Source organism: Crocodylus siamensis, chromosome 9 (assembly GCF_052110815.1).
Source record: "Crocodylus siamensis isolate JL-2025a chromosome 9, ASM5211081v1, whole genome shotgun sequence".
Lineage (NCBI taxonomy): Eukaryota > Metazoa > Chordata > Crocodylia > Crocodylidae > Crocodylus > Crocodylus siamensis.
Genome location: NC_143403.1, coordinates 1,474,751 through 1,493,641, shown reverse-complemented (window position 1 = coordinate 1,493,641; position 18,891 = coordinate 1,474,751). Strand labels below are relative to the sequence as shown.

The 18,891-nt window shown below is 38.4% G+C and overlaps 1 protein-coding gene across 6 annotated transcripts in view; it reads left to right on the top strand.

Annotated features, from left to right (window-relative positions):
* Positions 1–18,891, top strand: part of NFAT5 (nuclear factor of activated T cells 5) — a 105,672-nt gene that overhangs the window by 46,691 nt on the left and 40,090 nt on the right. For 2 of the 6 annotated variants that reach the window (XM_090063846.1, XM_090063847.1), the window contains exons 3-5: positions 5,181–5,242; positions 5,699–5,838; positions 11,218–11,410. In XM_090063846.1, the coding sequence (XP_089919972.1) occupies positions 5,699–5,838; positions 11,218–11,410 (333 nt within the window). In that variant the 5' untranslated portion in view covers positions 5,181–5,242. Of the gene's footprint in view, positions 1–5,180; positions 5,243–5,698; positions 6,258–11,217; positions 11,411–18,891 lie in introns of all 6 variants that reach the window. The other 4 variants (XM_090063844.1, XM_090063845.1, XM_090063843.1 and 1 more) reach the window with 3 other exon arrangements.

The window sequence follows — 18,891 nt, the reverse complement described above, 5'->3', positions numbered from 1 at the left end:
GAAATCCAAGGTTGGCATGTGAGGTGTTGAAAGCAGTTTTGCAGCCACTTTGTAAGTTCTGGTTCTCTTAAAACTTCTGGACCTCTTAAAACTTTAGCAACACAAGGTTGATGTTGAAAATTGTGTGTAGAAATCTTCGTTTTATTTTGAAACAGTTATTTTGTGTTCAATGGTTCTACAAATAAATATTCACTGAAAGCCTGAACATTTAATTATCGAACATATAAAACATAAAGTAAATAAACTACATTCACAAAGGCTGTATTCCATTGTGTGAGGCCTGTACAAAATCCAGGTTTCACTCTGTGTGGTGCTAAGTCTTTTTTTCTCACTAAGTGTTTTCTGAACAGCCAGTAGTGGACCACGTGGGATGGATGAGAAATGAGATTTCTTTAAGCGTTTATCATGTGTTGTGGCTGTTCATACACAGGTGATGGAAAAAAAATAAAAAGGGCCCTCTCTAATGTATTTACATTTGAAATCTTGAGTTTTCCACTTTGGGATATAACTTGCTTTGCAGTTAAACTGCAGCTTTAAATGCCGGTAGGGTGGCATTTGTTTTTTTTTCTTAGTCTGAGCATCCTTGTAGTACTGAATAACTTCTGTGGAGAGACACCAAGGTTTTCAGGATTGGCTTCATTTAAGCCTTGTTTGATGAGAGCAACTCCCTAAATGGCAAGCAGTGATCATTTTTAATTTAGAATTTTTTTTAAAGCTAAAAGTCTGTTTAATTTGGTAAGATTATAAAGTATAGAAATATGTATACACAAATTACTTAATAATTTCAGAAGATAATAACACTTTTGCTTTAAAGTGGTTGATCTTCCTGATATTAGCTTGGAAGCATGCATTTATGCCATAATGGCACTGCATCCCATCCTACTCTCTCCTTTTTTGGCTGCTTTTTATTTTCAGAGTGAACCTAAATTATTCCAGTCAGTAGAGGAGGGTGTGGGAATTAGTTTACTTTGCTGTCCTGAAAGTGAGATAGGCACTTGGGACTAATAGGCAGCTTTCAGGCTTTTAGAAGTGAACATACAGCTGCTGAACTGATGTCCTGACCAACTAGAATTCTACATCAGTCCTAGGTACACTGCAAATTAAAGGTGCTTTTTCCTTCTTTTGCATTACAAACTGCAACAGTAACAATTACGATAAATTACAGTTCTCAATTTACTCTAGGTTCTTGCATTTTCAAACCACAGAATTACATCTTGTTAGTGAGTAAATTGTTGTTGAAAATTAAACAGGAAATGACGTGTGTTAAACTGCTTGTTTTGTATTAATCTGCTTGGTTTTACGGAGAAATATTTGCAAAGGAGGAGCAACAAATTTAAGAGAAACGCATATGTAATTTCTTCTTGCTTCATCTAAAGTAGAAGAGGTCATCAGAATAAATTTAGTTTCCAGCAGTGGTACAACTTACTTTGACAGGAAAAAAAATGGAATATAAAGTCCAGTTGCAGGGCTTGTGCAGGCCATGTTTATAGTCCTGTGGTAATGCACCCTTCATGAACTGCACTTGGCTTATTTTATAAATTTGAATTTTAAAATTACTTCATTTTAAGAAGGCGGTATTGAAATATGGAGTAATATTTAGTCTTGTATGTCAAATATAAGTATAGTAACAATAACATCTAAACGATATTTCCATTTGTTGTTATTGGCAAGCACTGTTAATTAAAGCACAGGTAGTAGAGCCATCAGTAACAGAGGCTCCCTAATGTGTGTCTAAAGAATAACTAATGGTCCAAATCAAAAAAGAAATGCTTACGTTGGAAAATGTGTGCCTGTGCTCTAACTCTGCAGAACCTGAAGAGAGTTATTGACTAATGCCGCTGACATTCAGGTGGTTTTTACGCTCATTTTCTGTATTGTTGGGAACAGTACCTTTCCTCTGAGAATTTCTTAAAAGGTTGAAATAGTAAAATGTTTTCATTTTATGAAATAATATCAGTGAAGGATTAAACAATTGAAAACTTGGAATAAAGAGCATGTCTTAATCAAGAGATCCCCTTTATGTATTGGGGATGTGTGCATTAAAAGAGGCTTTGAAATAGTTTAAAAACAAGATGGGAACTGTATAAAATCTGTTTAAGCTTGTTATTCATTACAGTAACTTTATGAATTCATACTTGGCTGACCCTCCTTGTTTATAATTTGAAGTAAGAAGATAAGTTGGCAGGAGGCCTATTGGCCCTACCTGTGAAAACTAAATACTGCTGCTCTTTTAGTGGTACCGTAAGATGGAATGTTTGTAAATCACCAGTGACATTAATTTATTCTGAGAAATGAATTTCAAATTTTCCTGTTTGCACAAAAGCATATCAGCAAGCAATCTGGTTCTTTCATTGGCATTAATGACTTTCATGCTTCTCATATTTTTTAAATTATTACAACACTGATTTGTACATACTTTATGCCAGTTGCGTGCTAGTAGATGGTATTGCTGTGCATTTGAGAGGAGAAGGATATTTGAAGTATATTAAACAAAAATTGTTTAGTTTGTCATTATTATTTCCCTCAATTAAATATCTGCATTACTGACAGCAGGAATACAATATAATCAATCTCTGAAAGACCACAAACTTGCTTAAAAAAACAAAGAAGAAATTTTGGCTTGGAGCCTTAACAGTATTTTCAAATAAGTTTTCACTCTGCACTAATAACCCTAAGGCAGCATGTCCTTTACCAGCTATTTAGTTTTATGCTAATAAGTAGTTTTGTTCAATGAATTTGTACAGGAAATTGAAGGTAAAAAGCAACTCATGGGTTACTCTGCAACGTTCTATACGCAAGATAGGATCACAGTGTCCCAGTGGAGAATCATGTGTAAAGTGTTGCTTTAAAAGAACTTTCTTAATGTTTTACATCTGTTATTTGCTACAAAATAAGTTTACATCAGTAATCTAACTGTTCTGTAGAAAAAAGATTTAGGTTTTTTTCAAATCTAGAAACTTGCTACCTGTTTCACGGGTCAGGTGCATAATCATTACTTCACTTAAGGTCTTGCAGGGTCCAAGAGTTGTTTGTATTATGCATGGTGTTTAGTCATCTGTAAAAAGATGAATGCCTTAGAGAGAGAGAGAGTGTTCTTGTGCAGGAATACAGATCTGCAGCGATTATTATATGCTTCATGTATTCCACTTGCAAACACTGCATGCAGCATGCGTAATGTATGCACACTGCATACTTGTATTCCTGTTAGGGAGTACACAAATACTGAATGGAAACTAATGTTTTATTTTAGCAAAACAAGTTAAAAATCAGCGTATGGTAATAAATGGTCTCAACTCAAAGTGGCTGCAAATCGGCTTCTAAATATATCATTGAAATTAATATCTAGTTTGAATAGTTCTCACAAATTTTGTAAATGTTCCTAAGGAAAAGCATTGCATTAATGCATGACACAAAAAAGATAAATTTGCCTTTAAATTGGAATGCAGTTCACAGTGACTGAATCTTCCAATTTCAGCCACTGCATTTGCCAAAGAACAAACTGGAAAATGGAACTGGTATCATTCAACTGCTCCAGATTCTCCAGGAGATGGGGGAAAGGAACTTCTTTCTACATGGCTGAAAGTAGAGTAATTTATTGATAAACTGTACTGACAACTACATTTCTCTTTAAACCTTACTAGTGCCAGGTTGGGCAATATTTAATTTCACTTAAGGAAGAAAAGCATTACATGGGTTTTTTTTGGTTTTTTACAAGAAACAATTGAATCCCTGTTTTAAGGACTTTTCATAAGTAATGTTTTCCATTTTAATTGCAAATATACTATTTTTAGTAGAGCTGGAGTGTTGTAGCCATAGCCATGAGGGTCCAGGAAATGTATGATGTGAGAGAAGGGAGAATGGTAGTGAAGTATAGGAGCAAAGAGAGATGATCAGAAGTAGCTTCAAAACTAAATATGGTTGAACGGATAACCTAATTATATAGAAAGGGTGTCCTGTTCTCCATCCTTTAAGCAGCTGCTTTCATTTATCTAGAGGTAAACAGAAACCATTTTTTTTCTGTAATTTAGCTAAGCCTGTGTCTGCTTTCTCAGACCTGAAGAAAGGCACTTTGTCCAGAAGCTTGTCAACCATCTTTCCTGACTATACATTTGGTCTAATACAAGATATCACAAAAAATCTTGCCTATTTTTTAAGTTTGTTGTTACTGTTGTTTAAGCCCATAGTTCACAGCTACACAGGCTTTATTTTTTCTTTTTTACTTCTCCGAGATTTCCTCTGTCATTCAACCTGGATTAATAGAAATGATTCCTTCAATTTTCAATTACGCATGAAGAATCTGTTAACTCTTTAATTTGAAAGAATCTTGTCGTCTTGCAAGATAGATACTGTATACTGTACTTCAGTAATGACAATATCTTTAGCTATGATATTCCAAGGTGTGCAGCATCATGCCATGGATATTTACCAAGTTATTCTGTTAAAACGTGTCCAATTCCTATTATTTATTATTTGATTTGTTTGTGTGGCCAACGCTATTTAAACAGAAGAAAATAGTTTATTTCCCAGAATCTTATCATTTAATCTATAATAAGTCCAGTGGACTGTTCTGTAATAAACCTCAATTAAAAATATATCAACTTTAATTTTAAGTCATTTTTGTTTGTTTCACTTGCATGCCTATGGTAAAAGGTTTGAGAGAGATTTGTCCAGAAAGTCTTTTTTAATAGAAATGATTATGTTGCTCTCTTCTGTGTGTTTTTTAACCTCTTAATCCTGCTTTCACGTTTCAAAAGCAGCCTGATCTTTAGAATGCCTGGTTTAGTCAGTCAAATCATCTTTGGGAGTAGGTGGGTGGAGGATCCTATTAATTAATGTTCCTGAAGACACTGAAGCCTGAGCAAACTTTAAGAAATCTGTCCCACATTGCTTTTTTCTCTGTATAAGGGAACTAACAAATTCTAGGGGAGTTTGCCTGAGGCTGCCTCTTCCAACCTCAGATTTTGATTAGAAACCTCTTACATTTTGTACCCAGCATGCTCCAAATCAGATATTTCATTTCCATTCTGACCTTACGCAACCAGGAGTTGTATAGTGACTGGTACCAGTTCCATTTTGCCTACAATTCAGTTGATTTTTCTATTTTATTTCTCATTTTATAATTGATATCTGGAATAATCAGCAGCTCTTTTCTCATTTATTTTCTCATATTTTTATTCCAGGATTTGCCTCTGAAGCAGGGAGTGTCTGCATTAAAAATGACCTGTAGTTCTCTGCTTCATAGGTTAGAAACTTATTTTAATATTTTGTGGCTAAGCACAGTCCCATCTTTTTCAAAAAATTCTATTAATGGTTTAATTGGCATTGAATGTGGACTACAAGCATTTTGCATTGGGGTTTCCATTATTTTTGATAAAATGGCTTACATTCAAATAATTAGTCCTGTTGAGGCAGCAAATACTGTTTACTTGCAGCCATTTTTCTGACTTAAAGTTAAGTTGTTGTTTTTTTTTTTACTTGATTACAGCACAAAAGTTTAAGTACCATTTGGACACTTCAAAAATATTGTATTGCTTAGGCCTTCTGTTGCTTTAAGCATTTATATTTAAACCTTACCAAATTCCAAATATGCATTTGGGGGAAAAATCAGTTTACAAATCATACTATTTCAGTGGGAGTGCTATAGCCAGCACAGATCGCAATAGGTATCTTGTATTTACTTCTGAATTATACACCGCAGATGCTTCTTCAGCTCCCTCCTCTTCCTCCATGGGCGGTGCTTGCAGCTCCTTTACCACCTCTTCCAGTCCTACCATTTACTCTACCTCAGTCACCGACAGCAAGGCTATGCAAGTGGAGAGCTGCTCCTCAGCCGTGGGGGTAAGTAACCGAGGGGTAAGTGAAAAGCAGTTAACCAGTAACACAGTCCAGCAGCAACAGTCAACACCGAAGAGACACACAGTCCTGTACATCTCACCACCACCTGAGGATTTGCTGGATAACAGTCGGATGTCCTGCCAGGATGAAGGGTGTGGATTGGAGTCAGAGCAGAGCTGCAGTATGTGGATGGAGGATTCCCCCTCCAACTTCAGTAACATGAGCACCAGTTCCTACAATGATAACACTGAGGTGCCACGTAAATCACGCAAACGCAATCCAAAGCAGAGGCCAGGGATCAAACGCCGAGATTGTGAAGAATCCAACATGGATATCTTTGATGCTGACAGTGCCAAAGCGCCTCACTATGTCCTTTCTCAGCTCAGCACGGACAGCAAAGGCAACTCAAAAGCAGGAAATGGGTTGGTATCTACATTTTTTAAAGTTCTATAAGCATATGTAAAACCAGACTAATAAAACATTTCTTGATTTTTATTTTTTTTCTCAAGTGTCTTGCTTGGGTTCTCACATAAACAGAGCCTGTCCTGTCATGGTGTTTCTTAATCTATGATAAATTTTGTACTGAAAAAGGCAAAGCTAAGATTTTTTGAAATGCAAGATTCTGAATTTCATTATTCATTCCAGCACTGATGCGATTAGCTAATTTATTTTCACCAGTTGATTGAAGTTCTTAAAAGATAGGAAGTTTTAAGCGAATAACTCCATCTCTGCAAATAAAAGAAAAGAAACTAAGAAAGCCATACATTTTATACAGATCTTACATTTGTTCAGTACTGCTTTTCCAAAATTACCTTGTTAGATATTTATGTGAGGATCTCAGTCTGTACACTTACCTCTGTCTGTCTTTTTCTCTATTTACCAAATAGAGAGAGCCATGGGTATAGAAATTAATGCCTTGTTAAGATCTCTCAGCATTTAAATTAACACCTCTTCCACTTTTTGATAAAATGTTAAGATTATATGCTGAACCAAATTTTGTTTTACGTGTTAATTCAATTCTGTATTTGATTTTTTTCAGAAATAAATCTCTAATCCTGTTTCTCTCTGTGCTTCTGGGTTGTGTGCATGCGTGTGTTTGTATGTGGGCACGCCTGGGTGGTGTTCTCTCATCTCTCCACTTCACACTGTTCACTATATACATTTCAGTAGTTGCTTTAGAGAGAAACTGTACGTCGATTTACAATAGTGTGATTTTTTTTTGTTTTGTTTTGTTTTGACTTGTGGCTTCTTTAATACTTATTTTTATGCTACAGTCTACAGTGGGTACATTTGTTTTTACTTTTATGTATGTGCTTGGAGTATGTTTTAATGTTCACTACTGGTGTGGTGAATATTAAAATAAGACTGAAGGGAAAGATGAGGATTTTTTCATATTCCAAAGGGAAAGAGCCCTTTAGTCTGTATTCACAGGGTCATTGCAGGTCCATACTTAAAATGCCACTAAAACCAATGATACTAAGAAACTCTCCAGAGTGTGCTGCTGCTTTGTAGTATCTTAGAGAAGTCATTTAGTAAGATGGGAACCAGGGTGTAGAATACACACACGTGCCCACTCATCCTCCAACAAAAATACATAACATAACGGGTAATAAAAATGTTAGTCATTTGAGTGAGACCATCCAACCTCTTGTATTTTTACTGGGGTAAAATAATAATTAAGTAAAACATTAAATATTTATAACTTGTTTTGTGACTTCAAAACGGAATACATATTGATATAAGACATTTCCTTGGAAGGAGAGAAAACAGGTAACACCAATCTTAAAAGAAGCCAGTTAATGATCAGTTACCATGGATAGAAATTTTCCCTGAAGTTAAGAGCTGTGCGCTCATAGAAGTCATCTCCAGACAAGATGGAGAGACTTAGAAAGTGCAGACTAATAAATATGACCTATGCAACTTTAAAAGTAAGAAGTTACAACTATAATATTCAGTATTAATGTAGCAACAACTAACCAGCATATATCAATAAAAAAAGAGGTTTTCTAAGGACAACCTTAAATTTTGGATGCGGTTCCAAGTAGTAGATTTGTATTGAGAGGGGCTCTGGAATCAGAAATGCCTAGCATGTGTATAAAAAAAAAACAAAACAAAACCCTTCTGTAGTTACACTGTGGAGGTTCAGCACTAGAAATCCAGGTTGTGGAAATTACTTTTTGTTTAGTTTTGTTTTTTCTGCTTAGTGGAGCTCAGGCAAATGAACTGGCCTCTGGAGAAAGGGACAGAAAGGACACTTGCTATTCTTCCTGATTGCAAAATGGGCACACCATTAGTTTCAGAAGAAACTAATTGTTTTCTCTGAAGGCTATAAATTTAAAAAAAAAATGGGTGGGGAGGTGTTCTTTACAAGGTGTCAGTTTGCAAAGCCTGTTAAAAAGGGGTCAAAATGATTGTCCAGGGGAAAAGGAAAAATTCCTGTTTCTGATTTTGAATTACCTTATCTCATTTTTCACTCTTTCTTTGAACCAGTAGAATGAGCTTGCTAACTTTACTTCAGAATGCTCTGTTTCTGACTAATCTCAATTAATAAATACATATAGGTAAAATATAAGTGTCGCTGTTTGTACTAGCATGGAAAATGTCAAGGCAGCTGATTCTAGCAGAACAAGATAACTAAATTAAAGGGACAGTAGAAATGCTATCTCTTTATAGTTCAGAATCGGGACTGAAGAGAGATTACAGTCGATTGTTTAAAATTCCTCTCAAACAGTTATTTCCAATCTAATTTGCTAATTTCAAGATATTCTGGGAAAAAATTTTAAACATTTGGTAAGCAGTGCCTTTTCAAACAAAAACAGCGCGATATATATGCATATCTATACCCAATCAAGGTAAATCACGTTCAAACATCAAATTATTTAAGGAACTGTCTAGGTAATATCAGAAGTCCCAGCTATTAAATGTGATTATTTTTAGAAGTTGCATGAATGTGACAGTTCTAATGGGCTGCATTTACACTGTTTGTTCTTCCCATCAAAATTCCTATCAGCTTAAAGCCTCCTTTATTAATTGCTTAGCTGGAATTCTGAGCATGTCAAAATGTGTAAGTGATGGCACATCTCTTATCAAGCATTGTCTTGTGACGTTATAGATGACTAGGTGAGCTGTACAGGTCAGGAAAAATCTTGCTGCTTTAAACAGTATGCCTTTGCTTTTATAATAGTTACATTGCTTAGTGTTTCTTTTCAGATTCTCTGTGGGAAGCTAGTATGTTTAATCGCACAACTAAAAATCCTAAATGACATGAAAAAGGAAATTTACTGACTGAAAGATTAATACTTTAACTGCTACTGTACTGGAGTAATGTCCTGACAAACATCTGGAGGACTGAAGGTCTAAAAACCTTTTATTCAATTAGTATTTTTGGTGCAGCATACTGCTGGTATCTTTGTCTTGCATAGTATTTTGTTGGACTTTTATATGTTGTTCCAACTGAAGAAATGTTTCTGTAAAAGAAAAAAGAAAAAAAAATCACCCACTGGATGAAAGCAAAAAGTGGGCTTTTTTGTAACAGCCTGTCTGGCTAAACTGTGGCTGAATAATGAAGAAGCTTGCCAGTATAAGGGTACTGTTGTCATTTTTATGTTTTTATAACCTCTGTGATCTGTATCTTTGCTATTTAATCTGAAAACAAGTATACCAAACAGGTCTGCTTTAGTCAGTGAAGCAGACTGGGTTTCATGCTGTACTCCTGAATAAACAGGCCCACAGGCCACTGTCATCTTTTTGTCATATGTTCTTATCTATGACGAACCTGGTGGATTTAATTTTGTGAAATATCAGGCAGGTAGAGCAACCTTTCTTCCCCCCCAACTCATGGGAGGGCCTCTTGTAGTAGGATCAATGTAGTAGCAGTGGAGGAGGGGAGTTTGAAAATCTGCACACACAATATGCACTTCCTGCATGTGCAGAGTCCTGCTCCAGTCTGTTGTGCAGTGAGAATTTCAGGCAGGGGCTGCTGTGTAGACCTGCCAGTCTGTGAATCCACTGCTAAATAAGAGAGGAAGCAATGCGGACAGCTTCAGTTTTAAGACCAGCAAACTAACTGCGAAGTGGTTCAGCCACCAGTCAATGGCTTTGAGGGAGGGGTGGGTTCGTTTTCCTCTTTGCTTCAACTTCAGAGAAATTGTCCAGCTGCATTGCTGGTGTGGTGCACTTGAAACGGGCTATAAGTATTAGGCAGTTCATAACCTTTCTCTTATTTCAGGCTGTCTTCAGACATAAGAAGGCAACAGTTTATCTGTGTCACAATCAGGTCGCCTTCACAGCTATACTTGCTTAAAACTCTTTCTTTTGGTCAAGTTAGAGATTAAATCCTGCACGAGCCAGTTAAGCCCTCCTTTTGACTGTCCCAGTTACCAGGGAGCATTTCTGTTTGCTACTGGTAAAGGGACGTATCAGACTTTGGTTCATAATTGTTACACAAACCTCTGCTGTGCAAGGTCACTGAGATGCTGACTCTCTCTTGGTCCTTTAAAGTTGACAGAAAAAATGGATTGTGGAATGTTAAACTTTGATGGGCTTCTTCATTCAGGTTTTAACTATGGAACTGATTGCAAGACAATATACTTTTATGACAACATACCTGGGAAGAGACTGTCCTGTTGCATGCAGAGCCTAAAGGACAGGAGAGACACTGAGGTTACAGTTGTGCCAGGCCCCCAAGCTGGATGGGAGAGCATAAAACAGATTCCTCTCTCTTTTCTATTTTTCTCCCTACCAGGATGTATTGGCCCCCCAAATTTCTTTCGGGTCCTGGTTGCATGCACAGCATGCGTTTTAAAGTTAGTAAAATTATGGCAAATTTCTATTGACTGTTTGTCTTAAACAGTATTTTAATATGCATCTCTTAGGCTAGTCTGAAATACTACTTAATATCCAATCTAAATACTACTTAATAGTATTTGGGAAGTTACATAGTTACACAGATTCAGGAGGAGATAGGCAGAAGAATGCTTTTTCTGTAGAAAAGGAAAATTACATCCCTTGTTCTTATTTCTGTCCCCTCTCTCTCTGATAGCTTGGTCTAAGCATTTTTTTCATCCATGTTCTGACTATAAAATATACTTTACCAATAACAGCCCATAAGCCTTCCTCCTGCCTGTTGTTAACTTATTTTACTGCTAATTATTTCTCTTCCTTTACTTGTAATCATTTGCGTTGGATGGAGGAGGCAGGGAATGACCATTCCCTTTGTCCCTTAGGGTTCCTTCCATATCTTGAGATAAGTCTAGTTAAAACATTTGATCTTGCCTCTTACCTGATTATTTGCACTAGTATTGATGGCACTCCCTTGCCTTGATTTGCTTTTATAGGAAAATTTCTTATAACACTTCTCAATGGTTTGCTTTGACTTCTCAGAACATCAGAAAACCAGAAAGGACCTGGAGGGAAGAAGACACCAATGTTGTGTGGACAGTATCCGACTAAAAGTGAGGGGAAGGAGCTGAAGATAGTGGTACAACCAGAGACACAGCACAGAGCTCGGTACCTGACTGAAGGCAGCCGAGGCTCAGTGAAAGACAGGACACAACAAGGTTTTCCAACTGTGAAGGTAGGCTGTTTAGCAATACATTAACATCAGGGAATGCCTCTACAGGAAAACAATTTTGATAGAATCTGCTACTTCTTATTTTTCAAATAGCACATATATTTTTAGATGTAGACTGCTTTCAGGTATATTACTGCTTTAAAAAAAAGTGCAATTTAAAAGTGAAAAAATTGAGGAAATTCCCTGCAACCATCATTCATTATGCCTACCTTATAAGACTGCTTCATGCAGTTTCTGTAAATATATATAAACAAATATTAAAGCTTTTCATATCAGGACTGTTCACTTCAGTTTGTCATGTGAGCATTAAGAAATGATGTAATCTGTGGATTACTAATGGGAGTGGAGGCAGTCATGACATATCTTGTTACTACAGCTAAGGAAGCCAGAAACCCCTGTGCTTTTTGTACATTTCAAGAGGAGCATCAGCACATCTCAATCACAAGCTATCTTGGGCTGCAACTAGTACCCAGTGCTTTTGAGGAATGTGAACCCTCCCCCCCACCCCTTCCTACCAAGAGACCCCCATCACCTATAGAAACAGGCGGGAAAGAATTTCTTTCTGGTCTCATGTAGCAACCTGCAAAGTCCAGAAGCATGAGACAGCCAAGCACCCTGCACTCATCTCCGCAACCTCAGGATTGCATAGTTGGCTCCCATACATCACACCCATCTTCTCTATAATCTCATCTTGGCTCCTTTAATCTTACATAACCAAGCCAGTTGTGGAGCTCTGCTTCATTCTCCTGTTGCTGAGTATGGTTCTCTCCAGTTTCTACCTACTCTTCTCATGATCTCGTGTGAGTGTTTGTGTCTTCATCTTCCAGATTTCTAACATTGCTCTTCCCCAGGCACTCCAGGCATAAGTCATCCCTGACTAGTTCTTATTCAGTCTTTTCTTGAAAACCTCCATGGCAGAGTCCACAGCTTCCCTAGGCATCTATTCTACTGCCTTAAGTAAAGGTGAAAATGTCTTTCCTGATATCCAGTGTAAATCTACTCTGCTGCAGTTGCTATATGTCTTACTATCTGGAGCAAGGGAGAAAGGGTGTTTGCCTTTCTTTATTGGGGTCCCTTTTCTTTATGGTGAGTAGCTACTCACCAGCTCAGGCAGTTGGCCTTAAAACAAGTTTTGGTGGAACAGTTGAGAACCATACACTGCACTCTGGGTCTGGTACCAAATCTTTGCATCTATCAAAAGAAGAGAATGTGGAAACAGGGTTATCCAGAAGGCCTCAAGAACAACATGCGTGTCCTTTCAAACTAATAGCAGCATTGGCATTGTTTCGTTTGGCAACCATCATTTGCTGGTTACCGTACCAGCTATACTAGTATCCTACCAGCTAAGCTTACTGAGTGCTTCCCCAAAGTACAAGAAACTGTAGGAAAGGAAGAACATTTCTTTCATGGTATTGTTTGTTGAATATGCAGCCCAAGACTTCAAGTCAATCAAGAACTGCAGGCAGGCTGACAGAGCTATAGTCTGAGTGGATCTGTGGAAAACTAATGAAAACTGTCATGTCATAAACCCATCCACAGGGGACCCTTGAAGCCCTGAGTTTTCCCCACTGTGCTGCTGCTCACCCCAAGGAACAGATCAAGGTTGCTCTGGGATAGTAGCTCTCTATCCCAGCATGCCTCTGTTCCACTGCCCTAATACTGGACTTTACAGACACAGTGAAGGAATCTTCTTAACTCATATCTAGGTTGAGAAGAAATTTATAGGCCCCATTGAATTGGAGCAAATTCTAGTTGGGCTTCCTCATAGTCAAGTCAGTCAGGACAGTGATTACACCACATGCAAGCCTTAAGGGGTGCTGCACTCACCTGGGTTCATGGACTGTCTGAGGAATCCATTTTGAACAAGAGTAAGCATATATAAACTGGCAAGAGCTTGTGGCAATCCAGTATGGTCTCCAGCCATGCACAGTATACCTTTTTTGTGCTAATTGACAGGCACCCCCCTCTGCCATACTGTATTTTAGCAGACAAAGGGGAACAAATCTGCAGTCTGTCAAAGAGAACCTCACCGCCTGATATTTGTATAGAGTAGAATCTGCAGTGATTAGCTGACTGCACAATCAAAAAAAAGGAGGAGGTTTGAGCCACCTTTGTTCAACTGGCAGAACTTGGATCATACAGAATAGGAACTAGGGCTAGAAGCATTTCATTTCTTGATGAAGGAATTTGATTTCCCAGGATCAGAACTGTTCGGCTTCTACTCGGATAAGGAGATCTCGCTGTTCTTCTCTTGTTGGTAGGATCACAAAGCTGGGCCAACTGTGAGTGCCCTTATGCAGAGATGATGAGAGGGGTGCTTGTGTGCCTTCCCTCTCTTTGTTGTCCTTACTAGAACACTGAGGAAATCAGGAAGGGCATGATACAAGTATTACAGGCAAGGAGACTGTAGCCCTCGGACCAAGTTGATGTGGCAAAGAGATCTTGCTTTTGCCCTTTTTTTCAGAAAGGGATCTGATGCTACAAGGAGTTAATTGTGCATCAAAATTCACACAGCCTGAGTATAACTGTCAGGCTCTTGAACAAAACCTTTTAAGTCCAAGAAGTTACTAAGAAAATGTAATATCCATATTTCCAGCTTCCAAAAGGATCTAACTTGGTTCTGGGACTTGGGGTGAGGTTTCCCTACTGGCATTTCCCCTACATTTGCATTTATTTATTAGCTGTATATGCTATCTTTCCCCAAGAAAAAGCTCAGGGCAGCTTACGATAAAAGACTAAAGCTTATAAAAAAAGACTAAAATATTAAAATAAGATGGTATAACCAAACAATGCTCCCCCAGCCCCAAAGCTACATAGACCATGGGTTCTTTTATTTTCTTCAGAATGGATTATGTTGAATTCGTACAGTCCAACACTCAAAGGTCAAATAGCTGTTTTGTCTAGCATCCTTCGTGCAGTAGACAAGGTAGATTTCATCTTAAACAGTTGTCCAAGTGAGAACAGTATCATTTCTACATTTTGCATACAAATCTTTCATGAGATCTGCACTTGGTTGTCACTGTCATTAGAAGCCCTTCATTTGAGCCACTTCTGAAGAAGTTGCCTTACTTCCTAGCTTTTTAAAGTGGCCTATTATTTAATAGCAGTCCCAGCAATGTATATAGTACCTGAGCTGGGAAGTCTTTCCTTAGAAGCTCAGTACTGTACCTTTTTAAAAAGGCAGAGTAGTACTCAGAACCAGCCATGCTTTCCTAGGAGAGCAAAACTCAAGGCTCCGTAGAGTACAGGAAATTGTCCATCCATTCTTTTGTCGTGCCTCATAGGCAAAGTATGGTGTGCTTTGGACATCTGTTTACTACACTTCTTAGCTCAGAAAGACAAATGCTTTTCTTGTGCTTTATCATCAGAATGGAAGGCTTCAAAATTGTCCATTTCCAGGATAAGCTGTTGTATGCATTATAGAAACATAGAAGTCAAAAAGCATAATTGCATCTGTTGAAATTAGAGCTTGTTTCCTTAGAACTGTAGCAGTTTCAAGGCAGATGGATTATATGCCTCATATAAAGAAACTTACAGAGCAGCTTGTCTGGTCATTAATGTCTTCTTCAGATTCTTGAACCTGGATGACCAGTGGTTTTCTTAGGTGGCCTTTGGTAGATTGGTGCTTCTCTCTGTAATGTCCCAGGAACATCCCAGGAACTGTTACTTTTTCACATATATACACAGCTATACTTCCTCCCCCTCAGTCAATGCTTTGAAGATCCCAGTGGTGTGGTTCTGAAGCCCTCATGAAGAACAGGAATATTTTGTTGCCTGCCCTGAAAATTCTCATATGGAGCAATGCAGTCCATAGAGCTTATCACACTTAAGGGCTGTTAAGAGAAAAAAGATACAAGATTGCTAAGAATAAGAGAAGAAAGATACAGGATACTTCTAATTAATTTCCTTGCTCCTTTGGCATTAATGCTCAATTTTGCTTACTAACATAGCCATCAGAGAGTTTCTAGGGTATGGATGTCTCACAGCTGACAGTGTCCCAGAGCTAGAGTTGCACCTCTTCTGCCACTGACTGTCAAATTTGGTCTGCCTCCAAGACGGACATAAAAGAAACCCAAAGCCATGAATCTGTGGACATTTGCTATTCTTAGAAAAGAAAATTTTGGTTAAAACACAGATAATATTTTCCTAATCAAGATTCCCTTTCTGGAAGATATGCTTTAGTCCAGGGCTGTCCAGCTTTTGAGTGGTCAGAGGCTGCAGTGCCCCTAGCAACACACCATGTCATGCAACACCCACTGTACCACTCTGTACAGGCCTCCAGCTTGTCAGACAAGTCCCCCCCTGCCCTACTGTGAGTCCCCAAAGTATTGTTCAAGTCCCCCCCACTGCACCACACGGGCATGCCACACAACTTGCCCTCCTCTCCTCCTCCACACACCAGCACACTGCAGGCAGCTCCTGTTGCACTACACCAAATTGGACATCACTTGGGCTCCCCAGATTACTCTGAGCTCACCAGCCCCACAGGCTGTGTTGCTCCACATCACCCCACCCTGCCCCCAGGTGTAGACAGATAGCAGAAGCTGAAAGGAGGAGACCCTGTGGCAGCAGCAGAAAGCAAAAAGGGGGGGAGTGGGTCCTGGACCAGGAGCCCAGGGAGCAAAGTTTAACCCTTCAGGGGGACAGTTGAACAGCCTTGCTTTAGTCAAACCCAAGTTAATGGACTTAATACAGGATTAACTGCATAAAATTCTGAGGCCTAAGATTACACAGTAAATCAGGCAGCGTGATCTAATTGTCCTGATCTGAGAAATGTGCAGACTATCTACACATGGAGAAACTTTCTGAAAGTAGAGAGCACTTTTTATTTTAGTAGGTGGAAGCATAACTGTATCCAGTAGATAAAACTGAACTTAGATGCATGGCACAGATCTTAAGTGATGAAAGAAACTGACTTCTTAACAAACCACTCAGGAATGTGAGGAATTCTTCATCATTTCATTTCTTTAATTGAAAACTGGGTATCTTCACAAAATGTGCTGAAGCTCGAACAGAAGTTATGAGCTGGATGCAGAGATTATTGGGAGATGTTTTTTGGACTGTTATGCAGGAAACCAGAGTGGGTAATTGTAATAGCCATATCTAGTTTTAAAATCTGTTGGGTCAAACGCATGCACAGTGACCTTACTTTTCTCTGAAGCTTTGGTTATGCTGTCATTTCTAGTTTGTTTTTAAATGGTCATGTTACAGACTTTTGGGTACAGTAGGAGTAATTAGTCTAAAAATGCTACATTCTTTTTTTTTCTATTACTGTATTTGAAACATTTTCATAATGATCCTTGTTTCAAAGTTAATTAAAAAGCCAAACAAAATAATAAGCCACCTCTGTCTACCCCAAGCATCTCTTTAAAGAACTATAATATAGCAGAATATTAAGACACTTATGTACACAACTTAAAAACCAGGATGAAAGTATCTGACTAAACAAGACTGGAAAAAAGTTTTCAATTCAGATCTAAAAGTTCCATGAGTAAATGTATTCTATATTCAGGGAGCTTTCTAAAATGTCCCTGTTTCCCATAGGTACTACTGTTTTTGTTTTTTTATTTGGATACCACAAAAACTCATGCTGTAGCACAGGAACGTCTTTATTGCTCAATGAAGATGTGCCGAATATATTTTAGAAAGGCATCAGGAATGGAGAGATCAGTACAATTAGCTTTTATCATCTAAATGAATGCACAGAGTGCTGTTTGTGAAGAAGTTTGTCAGGAAGCAGGCAAATTGTACTGTATGTATGTACTGATGTCTAATTAAATATACTGAAAAATCTGTCAAAATTACCAATACAGTCTGTTTGAGTAGTACTGCAGGCAGATAGTTTGAAGATGAGTTTTTTTCTGAACTTGAAAACTTAGGAAGTTGTGACTGGATTTTGGCTCTGGGATAGAATTATACCTGAAGAATCTGGTGAACTAACTTCTCTACCAAGGACTACAACTTGGAATGAATTTTTGATCCGGCTTAACACACACACAAGTCCTTCTCTTCTTAATGGAAACTCTTTCAGTATTTCCAGAACATTTGATCTTAGTAGGCCTGTCTCTAAACCAAGCCTCTAACTAAATTACCATTAAACATAAGGTTAAAAAAAAATGAGAATTCAGTCACTTCATGCATGGAACTGTTAGTAGGTATTTTCCCAAATATATAAAATTCTTCTGACCTAATCCATTAACCTTTCTGAAAACATTTTTCGTTGGTGTCATGTATTGGAGAGTCCTCTACATTGCTTTTGTAAAGTGTGTTTGCTAATTAATATGAAGTTATCTTGGACTGTGATATTACTGTTTGTTAGGATTTACTGAAGTAGCTCTAATAGGATGAGGATTAGTATGTGCAGTGTAAAGATCAGTGTGTCACGATGAATGCGAGTCAGGCATGCGAACAACATGACCTGTCCAGCGAAGTTGGTTTTGGATGATCGTGGTCCCAATGCTGTTGGAATTTGCTTCAGCTAAGACACTGATGTTTGTGCATCTATCCTCCCAGCTTATCTGAAGGATCTTGTGAAGGCACTGTTGGTGGTACTTTTCCAAGTTCTTGAAATCTCTTCTGTATGTGGTCCAAGTTTCCAAGCCATACAGCAGAGTTGGAATGACAGTGGCTCAATAAACCAACAGCTTCATTTCAGCAAGGATGTCATGATTTAAGACTACTCTTACTCAAATGTCCAAAGGCTGTGCTCACACATTTCAAGCGGTGTTGTATTTCCATGTCGATGTCTGCCGTTGATAAAAGATGGCTTGCAAGATTGGCAAAGTGATCCATGTTCTCCAGCAATTCTCCTTTGATTTGAATGGAGGGCAGGGGGGAAGGGTTGTTTCTCCATTTGGAGCATGTTGGTAAAGGAGTTGCATTTTCCTGATGTTTAGAATTAGGCCATTACTCTCGTAGACTTCCGAGAATACATAAAGAATGGTTTGGAGGTCTGTTTCAGATTGAGCAATGACAGCATTGTCATCCGCATGCTGGAGCTCCATTATGGATGTTGTCGTGGTCTTCATTTTGGACTTGAGTCTGAGGTTGAAGTGTCTTCCGTCCGTCCTATACACGATTTCAATTCCAGGTGGGAGCTTTCTGTCAACAGGTGCGTTATGGTGAAGATGAAGCTGGAAGACAAAGTTGAAGTGATGATGCAACCTTGCTTCACTCATTTTCACCTCAAATGATTCTGTTTAATTGCCATTGCTGAGGACCCTTGCTGACACGTTGTCGTGGAGATGTCTCGGAACACCGAACTTGCTTGGGCAGCCAGTTTTGGACAGGATTTTCCACAGGGCTTCACATTTTACAGAATTGAAAGCTTTAGAGAGGTTGATGAAGGCCAAATAGAAAGGTCAATTTTGCTCATGACACTTCTCCTGCCTTTGAGATGCTGTAAAGATCATGTCCAGAGTTCCTCGAGATGGTCTGAAGCCACTTTGAGATTCTGGAAGAATTTCTTCTGCAAGTGGGAGAAG